This window comes from Chiloscyllium plagiosum, chromosome 7, assembly GCF_004010195.1.
Source record: "Chiloscyllium plagiosum isolate BGI_BamShark_2017 chromosome 7, ASM401019v2, whole genome shotgun sequence".
NCBI lineage: Eukaryota > Metazoa > Chordata > Chondrichthyes > Orectolobiformes > Hemiscylliidae > Chiloscyllium > Chiloscyllium plagiosum.
The window spans coordinates 50346359-50359289 of record NC_057716.1 but is presented as its reverse complement, the minus strand read 5'-3'; the positions used below and the strand labels follow the sequence as shown (position 1 = coordinate 50359289).

The following is a 12931-nucleotide window of genomic DNA, read 5'->3' as shown; positions in this document are numbered from 1 at the left end:
TCTGTGGTCAGCAAGGTTTTGGAAAGAATTCTGAGGAATAGGATTTATGACTATTTGGAAAAGCATAGCGTGATTAAAGGCAGTCAGCATGGCTTTGTGAGGGGCAGGTCATGCCTCACTAATCTTACTGGGTCAATCCCTTGAACTCAGCACCGTCTTCCTAACCTGCAATCATCTTCCTGACCTCTCTGCCCCCACCCCACTCCGGCCTATCACCCTCACCTTGACCTCCCTCCACCTATCGCATTTCCAAAGTCCCTCCTCCCTACCTTTTATCTTAGCCTGCTGGACACACTTTCCTCATTCCTGAAGACGGGCTTATGCCTGAAACGTCGATTCACCTGTTCCTTGGATGCTGCCTGACCTGCTGCGCTTTTCCAGCAACACATTTTCAGCTATGATGAAAAGTTAAAAAGACTAAATTGTTTTCACTGGAAAATCAGCGGCTGAGAGGAGACTTAATAGAGATAGGGTGGATAGAGACATTCTCCCACAGTTGGAGTTTCAATTACAATGGGGCACAGGTTCAAAGTGAAAGTGGATAGTTTAAGGGAGATGTGTGAGGGATGTTTTTCATGCAGAGTGTGGTAGGAGCCTGGAATGCACTGCCAGAAGAGGCATCTGGATGGTTACATGAATAGGGAGGGAATAGAGGGATACAAACCGAATAAAGGCAGAAGGTTTGTTTTTGTAGTTTAGTTAGGGCATGATGATCAACATGGGCCTGGAGGGCCAAAGGGCCTGTTCCTCTGCTGCCCTTCTCTTTTGTTTTTTGTTCTTTGTTTGAGACAGAGCTGGTGTAGAAGGCTGCTTGTGTGACTAGAGGCTGGTGTTCAGTGGTGTACCAGTGGGATTCAGTGCTGGGTCCCTTATTGTTCATGATATGAAGAAGAAAATGCAGGGATGGGAAGATGATAAATACATTTATGGATGATTGACTGACAGCGAGGAAGAAGGTCTTATGTTCCAGGAGGACATTGATCTGATGGGAAGATCAGTGGCAGATGGAACTTAACCCTGCTAAGTCTAAGGTGTTGTACTTTGGAAGAAGTAACAAGACAAGGCAGTACTCAAATGATGGAAGGGCACTAGGAAGCTCAGAGGAACAAAAGGATCTCGGGGTGTTTGAGACAGATCACTAAAGGTAGCAGCTCAGATTAATAGGGTACTTAAAAAGGCATATGGGACATTACCTTTAGCAGTCATGGGAAAGATTATAAGAGCAGTGAGGTTATGCTGGAGCTGTACAAAACTTTGTTTAGGCCAAAGCTTGAGTAGTGTGTGCAGTTCTGATCACTGCACAAAGGATGTGATTACACTGAAGGAGGTGCAGAGGAGATTCACAAGAATGTTGCCTGGAGTGAAGCAATTTAGTTATAAGGAAAAGTTGGATAAGCTCAGGCTGTTTTCTTTAGAGCAGAGAAGGCTTAGGAGGGATCTGATAGAGGTTTATAAGATTATGAGATACACAGGGTAGATAGAAAGCAGCTGTTCCCACAATTTGAAAAATCAATAACAAAGGGGCACAATTTTAAGGTGAGAAGCAGGAGGCTTAGAGGGGATTTGAGGAAAATATATTCTCCCAGAGGGTGGTGGGAATCTGGAATGCACTGCCTGGGAGGGCAGTTGAGGTGGGAAGCCTCACAACCTTTAAACAAAACTTCAATGAGCATTTTAAGTGCTACAACACTTAAGTGCTGGAAAACAGGACTAGTGCAGACTTAGAATAGTTTTTGAAGATGCAGCCTCGATGGATCCAAGGGCCTCTTCTATACTGTACGATTCTACATGAAGGTTACTAGCTCTTCACCAGATTTTAACATGAATGTGACATTCTCATCGGGGATCATAACAAGGTTCTTTAAGATGCTATGTGTATAAATGATAGTCAATTTAATTAAAAGTACTATTTTAAAATTTAAGGAAATACATAGTGAAAATGTGGTGCTGAGTCCTTAATGTTTATGTTGTCTCTTCACACACTTTACTTTTGGTCTACTGTCATGAAATCCACAGGAGATGTTTGACATCACCTGTACATGGATGGGAATAGACACATTTGTGGGTTTATATTGTTTGTGCCCATCAAGAATATCCCTGGCCTAGCTTATATAGCATAGAATGGGAAATGAATCACCAACTTTCCAGTCTTTGCGGCTTGATTAATTGATAATGCATCTTTAATAATAGAACCCTCAGGAAACATTTAACTCAACTTTTATTTCATTTATTTCTTTATGGAAATAATAAAGATTAGTAGAAAATAAGTTAAATTGCAAACAAACAATGAATTATTAAATAATCATATTTCCAGATTGTATCATGCATATTGTATCAACACTTTACACATGTTTAGTTTTAAAGTTAAGGCTATTAAAATAGTACACCACATCACGTCCAGATTAGAATTTTGGTCAAGATACCTGACAACTGGGAAGATCATTACCAAACAGGTGGTGTTGAAGAAGGCTTGTAGTCCTGAGGAAAGGCAGACAGAACTGCTGGATACTGTATTCAATAGACTGAGGAGACCAGACATTGGTACCAAGCTGATTATTAAAAAAAACACAAACTCTTATAAGTCGAAAGAAAGCAGGATAGCAAGAAATTTCTCTGTCATTTTTAAATAAACAGTAGAATTCTTGAAGTAAAATGATTTTTAATCAGAAAAAAACCAAAAGAACGGCAGATTCTAGAAAATCAAAAACAAAAACAGAAATTGCTGGAAAATCTCAGCAGGTCAGGTAGCATCTAGGTAAGAAATCAGGGTTAATGTTTTGGGTCCAGTGACTCTTCTAACAGTGGGACTGAAGTTCTGAAGAAAGGTCACTGAACCCAAACTATTAACACAAACTTCTCTCCCAGATGCTGCCAGACCTGCTGAGTTTTTCCAACAATTTCTGGTTTTGTTTCTGGTTTTTAATTAACCTGTTTCTACATGCAATAACACACCTCCAGGGTCGGTGGGACTTTAATGTGGAGTCTATCACTGCAAAGAAGAGTTTCAAAAATTTGCAAAGATTTTACACTTGTTCAAGAGATATTTTAAAAATTAACATTAGCTTTACATTTCAACTATAGATGATTTATAGTAGTCATCATATACAAAATATAAAACAAAGTATTAAATTATAATTTGGTGAGGTCCACATTATTTGATATTTTAAAAGTCCTACTGTTCGTTTAGTTCCCAACTTTTACTATGGACCATCATATTAAAACTGTCAACTGTTACCAATAAAATAAATATACTCAAAATGTTTTCAACAGATTCCCTTCTCACACATTAGTTTCATTTACTTTTAGGGTTTAGTGACGATATTTATTTTTTGAGTCATGCGAGAATAGCAACAGGCTATTATTTGTTTTACCACTGAGCCATTTGCTACTATTACTAGCAGGATGCAGCTGCTAGAGACTGTTGAGACTGGATTAATGGTACCTTCTTTCACAGAATGGGTATCTTACCAAATCGAAGAGCAAACAAACATTTACCCCTCAAAAGAAATTAAAATACAAATAAATACTAGCTATCCTCAGACTCCAATATACTGTAAATAACTTTTAATATAAACTATGGGAGTAAACAATGTTTTCTAAACAATTAATCCAACAAAATTATTCAAATATCATCCATACTGTCTCCACTCCTGCCTCAGCTTATCTGCTGCTGAAGCCCTCATCCAGAATATATCTAGGCTAGCCGACTCTAATGTTTTCCTGGATGGTCTCCTATTATCCACGTTACATAAACTTGAACCCATTGAAATTTTAGCTGTGCCTATTGTAACCCAGTTGTTTATCCATTACCAGTGCATCCACTGTCTTATTTTGGCTCACTATTCAAAAATGTTTCATTTTAAAATTCTAATCCATATACTGAAATATGTCTATTATCTTTACCCCAATTATCTCTATGACTTTCAGATTTTATCACAAAAGCCTGACATTTCTTCAATTCTGACCAAAAGTTTATTTGATGGTGCTCCAGTGAAACACACCGGGATGTCTTTATATATTAAGAGAGCTAATTAAATACAACAGATGTTAATATAACAATTAAACTTCTAAATATGCTGTGAGGATCATTTTTATTCACAGAATATAGGAGAAAAATGAGAACTCAAAAGAAATGCTAATCATTATTTAATGCTTCTGTTGTTGTAGAAAATAATTTTTAAAAGCTTTTATAAAGGAGATTAAACAGATTCACAGTGAGGAAGAGGAAAATTAATGCATAGATTCGATACTCATGATATAGGTAACATTTGTATTATATGTGTTAGTATATAAATATAATAATAAAATATATAATGGAGCAATATGCAATACAGCATTATTATGCAACATGGGCCTGTTCATTGAGCTTGAAAGTGTCTTAGATTTTAAACATGTTAAGCAAAAACATATTCACTCCATTTTGTTTCTGCCAAAAGCAGAGATAGTCCAATGAATTTTTCATTTCACATGTCCCCAGTTTAACTCTATTAGTTTGTCCAGGTTTTGTGATTTCAAGAGGGACATAGTAGAAAATAAGAAGTGATGACACAGATGGATTAATGCAAACTTGATCATTTGTCCAAGGAGGATACTGTAACTGTAGCTTATTCAAACGTCCATTGTGTGATTGTGTGCAGATTGTGCACAGGTGTATCCAAGGTGTGTTCATTTAAAGAGGTGGTTGGTGGGAGGGAGAAAAAGAGAAAAACTATTGTGGCTATGTTTATGGGTAATGTATTTTTTATTCACGTCTTTCGGGTGCCAAAATATATTGTAAGGTGCAGACATTAATAATGCTGAGAGAAGCTCAGAGCAATTATATACCTAATTTTCCATTACGCAATCATGCATCATATTTTGGGTGGAATGCAATTGAAGAAATAATTGAAACCAGGGAGAAAGATTTCAGAGGTAAAGGCTTTAAAGAGTCATTTGATAACTTTGTATAATTCCAATATCTAAAGCAACACATTAGAGGGGACACTATAATGGTACAACACAGAATTGTTACAGTGCAGGAAATTATTCAGCCCATTGTATCTGCACCAGCTTTTCATTCTCCAATCTTACCTCTGTAACCCTCCACATCATGTTTCTATTGAAATAATTATGTAATGCCTGCTTGACTGCCTCAATTGAACCTGTCCCCATCCACATTTCCATTCAGTGCATTCCACATGAAAGCAGCTCAGAGAAAGGTTACTAGACTATTATGTGGAATGGGTCAGTTGTCCTGTGAGAAAGGTTGGATAGGCTAGGTTCGTAAGTGCTAGTGTACAAAAGATTAAGACAAATTAATTGAAACATAAAAGATCCTAAGGGATGTGGAGACGATTTTATGTCGCATTTGCTTTTTGTGCAAATTAATTTAGAATCGTTTACTCTCATTCTCGATTCATAAGTCACTTAGTGGGAAAAAGTAAATTTTAAATAGATAATGAAGGCAGCAAGAAGTCATGGCTTCACAACTATGAACAACAAATGATCCAAACGTTTCCATTTTCTACACAGAACACATGATTGACATCTGAAATGGATACCAGGAAGACGTGACAAAGTAAAGTACAGGATTTGAATCACCATATGATTAATGTTGTTCATTTTCGCATAGAAATACATCCTTCATAAAATCCACTATCATAACATTTTGCGGTCTCTTCAATACTTGTTAGAAGACTGTTCCAGGCTTTTATCTTTCTTTGTACAAAGATGGCCTTTGACATCTGTCCTAAACTTGACTTGGTATCTCTGCCTCTTCTACTGCACAGCTAGTTTAAGTCTATGCATGAGATTAACCATTTTTATCCTATTTAAAAAGTGTGTTAATGTTCTTTTTCATTCTCCTCACTTCAAAACAGTGTAATAGGAGCTACCTAACTCTTCCTCAAATTGAAATTATGACCTTATAGATCAATCTTGTAGCTCTTATCTACACTGCTTCCAAGGTTTGAATGCTTCTTTGTGCTATAAACAACTTCAATAGACTAGTCTAGAATTTAGGCTTTACAGATTTAGAGATAAATCTTAATTTGCTATCTCATTAAAAGAAAATGATTTATTTTGGAAGGAATAGGAATAAAGGGTTTTCATCAAAACTTATGATGTCATATTAGTTAGCTGATATATTTATATTTGGACCTACCATTGATACTTGACCTGTGTTACTTGCATTGTAAAGCCTCCCTTTTGACAACTCACAGATGATGTGGCTTAGTAATACTTCCCAAGATTTATCTGAATTACACATAGTCTGCTAAAATTTAAAAAGAGATGAAAATAGTTAGTACAGGACAACGTATAAAAATATTCAATTCCATTACTCTGGGAAAATATATCAGGCAAATATAATAAGAATAATTACTTTAAAAGAATTGCTGTTGGTATAGAGAAAGCTGAGATATGAATATGTTGGTAATAATGTAAAAGAAAATTACAAATTTCAGTAACTTTAATATGAAGTTGTGAACATTAGGAAACTGATTAGTTCAGACAATAAGTGTCTCAATAATCATTGGGGAAGGCGCATTAACTGATAGTTAGCAAAATGCAAACAGTCTATTGGTTATGGGACTCTTCAACAAACAGTCATAATACTTAGAGTAAGAAAGCAAACTGTTCATGCTTAGAATCTATAATATCAATTACATCAATTTAAGGATGCTTCTTTAGTCATATATTCATGGGATTTTGATAATTCTGACAAGATCAGCATTGGTTTTTCATCTTTAAATACCCATGAAGGCAATGATGAGCCACCTTTACGAACTGGTAGTCTATTTTAATAGGTTTTGATACAACCAAGTGGCTAGATAGACTATTTTCAAGGGACACAAGAACCATGGAGTCTCACAGCCCAGGCTGTGTAAGGTCAGCGTTTTTTCCTTAAAGTCATTAGTGAAACAGTTGTTTTTACCAGAATCTCGTAGCTTCATGATCATGAAACAAGTAGTGCTTTGTTAATCTGAGATTTATTTAATTAACTGAATTTAAATTCAGTACCATTTGCATTTATAGCTCTAGGATTGTTGACAGATTACTGATCCAAGGCTCTAGATTACTATATAAAAGCAAAATACTGTGCATGCTGGAAATCATGCCGTAAAACAAAATGATGGAGAAACGCAGGAGGTCCAGTAGAGAGAAACAGAATTAATGATTTGAGTCCACTGGTTGCATTCTTATCTATTCATTTGTAGTCAGGTGAATTTCTTGTATGGCTTCTTTTCCAACTCTCATATTATCACCTCTAAAAACCACAGGATATAGTCCTTGGTATTAAGGTGCCACTACCTTAATCTCACCCCTTCCCTGAGGCATGGTGACTCTTAGATTAACTCGCCAATTGTCTTTCTCCAAAGTCAGCGCAGTCCTATGGTCCTCTGTGACTATGGCAACTTTACCTTTTATTCTTTGGTCCCTTCCTGCATCATGCTGCCTCTCAAAGACATAATGCTCAAACATGCTAGATTCTAAGTGAGCTGATGATACATGCTTTTCTTTCATCACTGCTTTCAACCCATTACTTCCACCAAATTTGTCACACTCCTGTTCTGACATCTAGCACTGAATCAGCAGAAATGTCCTACAATTAACTTTTGAAGCAACACATGCCATTTTCTTCAGTCTATGACACAAACTCTGTTCCATAGCCACCGTTTTCATCCCACTCCCCAGTTACTATCACAGGCTGTACCATACTGTTTTCAACCGTAGCATTCTAGCTGACCCTGAGTTGAGATTATGATAACAGTAATTTCCTTGATCTGTCATTGTTACTGGTCATGCCTTCATGTGACTCCAGATGCACAGCCTGTGGTTCAATTTGAACTGCACTACGAAATGGCCTCGCAGTTCAAGGACAATTAGAGATCAGTAACAAATACTGCTATTGAAACAACATTCCATAAGGGCTCCCTCACCAAAACTCAACTTCTATCTCTATAAGATCATTCATCTACAGTATACCACTGCACCAGCTGATATTTTTTCTTTATTCCTTTATGGAACGTGGGTATGAAAGTGTGTGAACTAAACAGTTTTTTTTAAACAAGTAAGGACCTGCATGGTTCCCATTTCTGCTTCTTTTACAAAATGTTTTAAACACACTTGTTAGAATCCTATTCAGGTATTTTTTATAAGCTTTTCTTCTCTTGCACAGACAATATTCCGAATGCTTCCTGTTCTTTTGGCAACCCAAACAGCTTCATTTGAATACTGTTCCTATTTCTACAAAATCCCTCACCAATTATGGCTCAAATCTGACTTGTTCTTCACCTCTGAAGATTGAGTTTCAATGGATATCTATTATAAGATTATATATTTTCATATATAATTTAGAGTATGCTTACTTTAAAACATTTCCTTTCTGTAAAGGCTGAAAAGCTTTCTTTTAAACTTACGCCTTTACTAATGTCCTCTCTGATGATATCATGTTGTATTCCAGTTTCTGATAAATTTTCTCTCAACGGATTTCTGGATTTATGGTTAACAAGGACCTTGATCATGTCTGCCTAATTTTCTAAACTTTTGATCACTGCCTTGCCAAATAATAGGTCTTTTAGTCCTCACTTTTTATCTACTCTTCATATCTTCCATCATCTCCGAAGCATTTCCATTAATCTAATTTCCTTCCTTCTCCACTTTCTACAGTGACTGTTCTCTTGCTGATTCTTCCCTCATCTTATTTCCAGTCAGAATTTACATGCAATTGTAGAAAACAGTAAGATGCGCAATATTTGCTGTTATTCATAGTATCTTCTTTACCAGTGAATAACCACTTTGTCTAAAATCCATACTTTGTATGTAAGCACTATCATGAGTTCCAAAGAGCTTTTGAAGATGCATACCATTGTAAATTTCCATCTCGGTCCAGCTTATTTATTTCTATGTCAGGCTTCTACAACATAACTTTAGAATTCTAACCTCTCTTTTTTACATAATCAACCGAATTGCAACATACAATTTAGCTCATTATATCTTGTTACTCTTTAATATCTTTTCAATGCTTAAAAATGGTTCAATGAAAATTATAATTTTTTGTAATTATTTGAGAAGCTGGATTTAAAGTAGAGATAGTCGTTGTAACGTTGACTAATCTGAGCTTTGTCAACCAAGAAAAAGGGCCAAAGTATACAATTAGGCTCAGTTCAGAAGATTCACACCAACCAGTGTTATTTAGCAGCCGTGAAGTAGTCAAAGTAACTGCAAAGATGACCCGAATTTCTTCCTTAGAGTTCAATGAAATAGGTCAGTGGGTTAGCCTGTATCTGTGTGCCTCAGGGAGATAGAGAAAATGACATCTGGTGGACCGACAAAAATGAAAAGGCTTGTGACATCATCAGTTGAGTAAGAGATTAAAGAGTGAAGGTAGGAGTGATGCTTAATTGGGGTTGACTTCCTGTGTTAATAATACTGGGAATAAGATTTAAATCTCTCTTGTTGTTCATGAAGAGATCTTTCCCAGTTGTTGTACATATGCAGTTTTGTTTTTCTGTCACAGAAGGAACATCCTGATTGTGTCTTGACCATGTTATGATTAGATCTTAGGCTCATAGAATTAGAAAGGAAAAGAAAGAGTATATGAAAAAGGGAGATGAGTTAGAAATTCAGTTATCTGACACTATTTTTGAAACCTTAAGCAAAAAATATGAATATAAAGAGAATGAGAATCACATATTTAGCTCATCTTCTTTAAAAGAGATGCAACAGATGGATGTGGAGTTGAGAGAGCTGTATTAATCAGTCAACTGAAATGTTGAATTAGAACCAGGACCTGAGTTATTATGAAAAGACTAAAGTGTTAGTGAGATAATGGAGAATCACCTCAAATACCAGACAATGAGGAATGGGTAGTAGTCCATGAGGTGGCGTCATCTGAGTCAAGGTTGGTTAGCCTAGTTGGCTGGGAGATAATGAGAACGGCAGATGCTGGAGAGTCACAGTCAATAAAGTGTGGCTCTGGAAAAGGCACAGCAAGTCAGGCTGTATCTGAACAGCAATAGAGTTGACGTGACGTTCCAGACATAACCCTTTAACAGGACGTTGTAATGCAGTGTGATGCCAACAGCATAGGTTTAATTCCCGCACAGGCCGAGGTTACCAGGAAGGACTCTCCCTCTCAACCTCTTCTTTTGCCTGAGGTGTAGTGACCCGCAGGTTAAACCACCACCAGTCATCTCTCTCAAATGAGAGCGCAGCCTTCTGGTCTGATATAATATGGTGACATTACCCTTTCCTTTACCATCTGAGTATCATAACAAAACCTTACACAGTAGTTCGCAAAAACCCAATGACAGGTCACTCATGTATTATGAAAGTCCAGGCTAAAATACGAAAACATTTTTATTGTCAAGGATTACATAAATAAGTGATTAAATTTTGCCAGACATATCATACATGTCTGGCACTAGGGAAGCTCCAATCATGAATTAACTAGCATGTTAAATGCTGATACTATCTTCGAAGAAACACTCCACAGGGTATTAATTGAACTTTACTGAAGTCATGAGTCAGAACCAATAACTTTGAAAAATAATGGATCCTTAAATCAGATTTCCAGAAGCTGTGGCTTTGGGAAATATTATGGCAAAAATATAATGAAATAATGAATAGTTTGCTATATTATGAAGTTGCTTTATATTTAATATTGCTTGGAAGACTCATGCTTTGAAGGATTGTGGAATTTGTTTCATGTTTTGTGGATATACAAAAGAGGTAAATTTAAAAGAGGTAATTGAAAGTTCATTGTGGATATTGGAGATTTATTTTAACAAGGCTTCCAAGACTGGTGACAATTGCTTGCTTTGCTGTCGAAGATGCTGAGGTTTCTTTGAACAGTGACTGGGCTTGAGAGGCTCTTATTTTATCTAGATTATTAGAGGAAAGTTAGCTAAGAACCAGTTGAGCTGGAGGCAAGCTTGTCAACAACAAGCTGTGTTGGAGGGAAGCTTGCTATTTATAAGCTACCCAATTAATCTCTCCCATTTCTGAAAATTAAACTTATTTTATCAGTATGGGCGAAACACATTTATTCCTTTTGTAAAAATAACTGAAAGAACATTACAAGATTGTGTATTCTGAGCAAGCCATGTCTGCAAAACTTCAGAATAAGCCATTTATGGATTACTGACTTAGAGTCATAGAGAGCTACAGCACGGAAACCGATTCAGTCCAACGCGTCCATGCCGACCAGATATCCCAACCCAATCTAGTCCCACCTGCCAGCACCCGGCCCATATCGCTCCAAACCCTTCCTATTCATATAGCCATGCAAATGCCTTTTAAATGTTGCAATTGTACCAGCCTCCACCACTTCTTCTTTCCAAATACATGTACATCCTGTCACTCAGGATTCCCTCCAACAACTTGCCCACCACTGACGTCAGGCTCACTGGTCTATAGTTCCCTAGCTTGTCCTTACCACCCTTCTTAAACAGTGGCACCACGTTAGCCAATCTCCAGTCTTCCCGCACCTCACCTGTGACTATCGATGATACAAATATCTCAGCAAGAGGCCCAGCAATCATTTCCCTAGCTTCCCACAGAGTTCGAGGGTACACCTGATCAGGTCCTGGGGATTTATCCACCTTTGTGTGTTTCAAGACATCCAGCACTTCCTCTTCTGTAATATGGACATTTGCAAGGTGTCACCATCTATTTCCCTACAGTCTATATCTTCCATATCCTTTTCCACAGGAAATACTGATGCAAAATACTCGTTTAGTATCTCTCCCATTTTCTGCGGCTCCACACAAAAGTCGCCTTGCTGATCTTTGAGGGGCCCTATTCTCTCCCTAGTTACCCTTTTGTCCTTAATGTATTTGTAAAAACTCTTGAATTCTACTTAATTCTATTTGCCAAAGCTATTTCATGTCCCCTTTTTGCCCTCCTGATTTCCCTCTTAATTATACTCCTACTGCCTTTATACTCTAAGAATTCACTCAATCTATCCTGTCCATTCCTTACATATGCTTCCTTCTTTTTCTTAACCAAACCCTCAATTTCTTTAGTCATCCAGCATTCCCTAAACATACCAGCCTTTCCTTTCACCCGAACAGGAATATACTTTCTCTGAATTCTTGTTATCTTATTTCTGAAGGCTTCCCATTTTCCAGCCGTCCCTTTACCTGTGAACATCTGCCTCCAATCAGCTTTCGAAAGTTCTTGCCTAAAGGTCAAAATTGGCCTTTCTCCAATTTAGAACTTCAACTTTTAGATCAGGTCTATTCTTTTCCATCACTATTTTAAATCTAATAGAATTATGGTCACTGGCCTCAAAGTGCTGCCCCAAAAGTAGGTCAAGTTTTGCATCTTCTCTAGTAGGTACATTCACGTACTGAATCAGAAAATTTTCTTGTACACACTTAACAAATTCCTCTCCATCTAAACCCTTAACACTGTGGTAGTCCCAGTCTATGTTTGGAAAGTTAAAATTCCCTATCATAACCACCCTATTATTCTTATAGACAGCTGAGATCTCCTGACAAGTTTGTTTCTCAATTTCCCTCTGACTATTAGGACGTCTATACTACAATCCCAATAAGGTGATCATCCCTTTCTTATTTCTCAGTTCCACCCAAATAACTTCTCTGGATGTATTTCCAGGAATATCCTCCTCAGCACAGCTGTAATGCTACCCCTTATAAAAAACGCCATTCCCCCTCCTCTCTTGCCTCCCTTTCTATCCTTCCTGTAGCATTTGTCTCCTGGAACATTAAGCTGCCAGTCCTGCCCATCTCTGAGCCATGTTTCTGTAATTGCTATGATATCCCAGTCCCATGTTCCTAACCATGCCCTGAGTTCATCCGCCTTCCCTGTTAGGCCCCTTGAATTGAAATAAATGCAGTAAATTTATAGTCCTACCTTGAACCTGCCTGCCCTGACTGTTTGACTCACTTCTGTTCTCAACTGTACCAGTCTCAGATTGACCTCT

At 37.3% G+C, this 12931-nt stretch overlaps 1 protein-coding gene across 10 annotated transcripts in view; it reads right to left on the bottom strand.

Annotated features, from left to right (window-relative positions):
• ubr3 (ubiquitin protein ligase E3 component n-recognin 3) overlaps nt 1-12931 on the bottom strand; it is a 351638-nt gene that overhangs the window by 25848 nt on the left and 312859 nt on the right. For 9 of the 10 annotated variants that reach the window (XM_043693670.1, XM_043693672.1, XM_043693674.1 and 6 more), the window contains 2 exons: nt 6143-6253; nt 2424-2549 (listed from right to left, as the gene is read on the bottom strand). In XM_043693670.1, the coding sequence (XP_043549605.1) occupies nt 2424-2549; nt 6143-6253 (237 nt within the window). The remainder of the gene's footprint in view (nt 1-2423; nt 2550-6142; nt 6254-12931) is intronic. The other variant, XM_043693671.1, reaches the window with a different exon arrangement.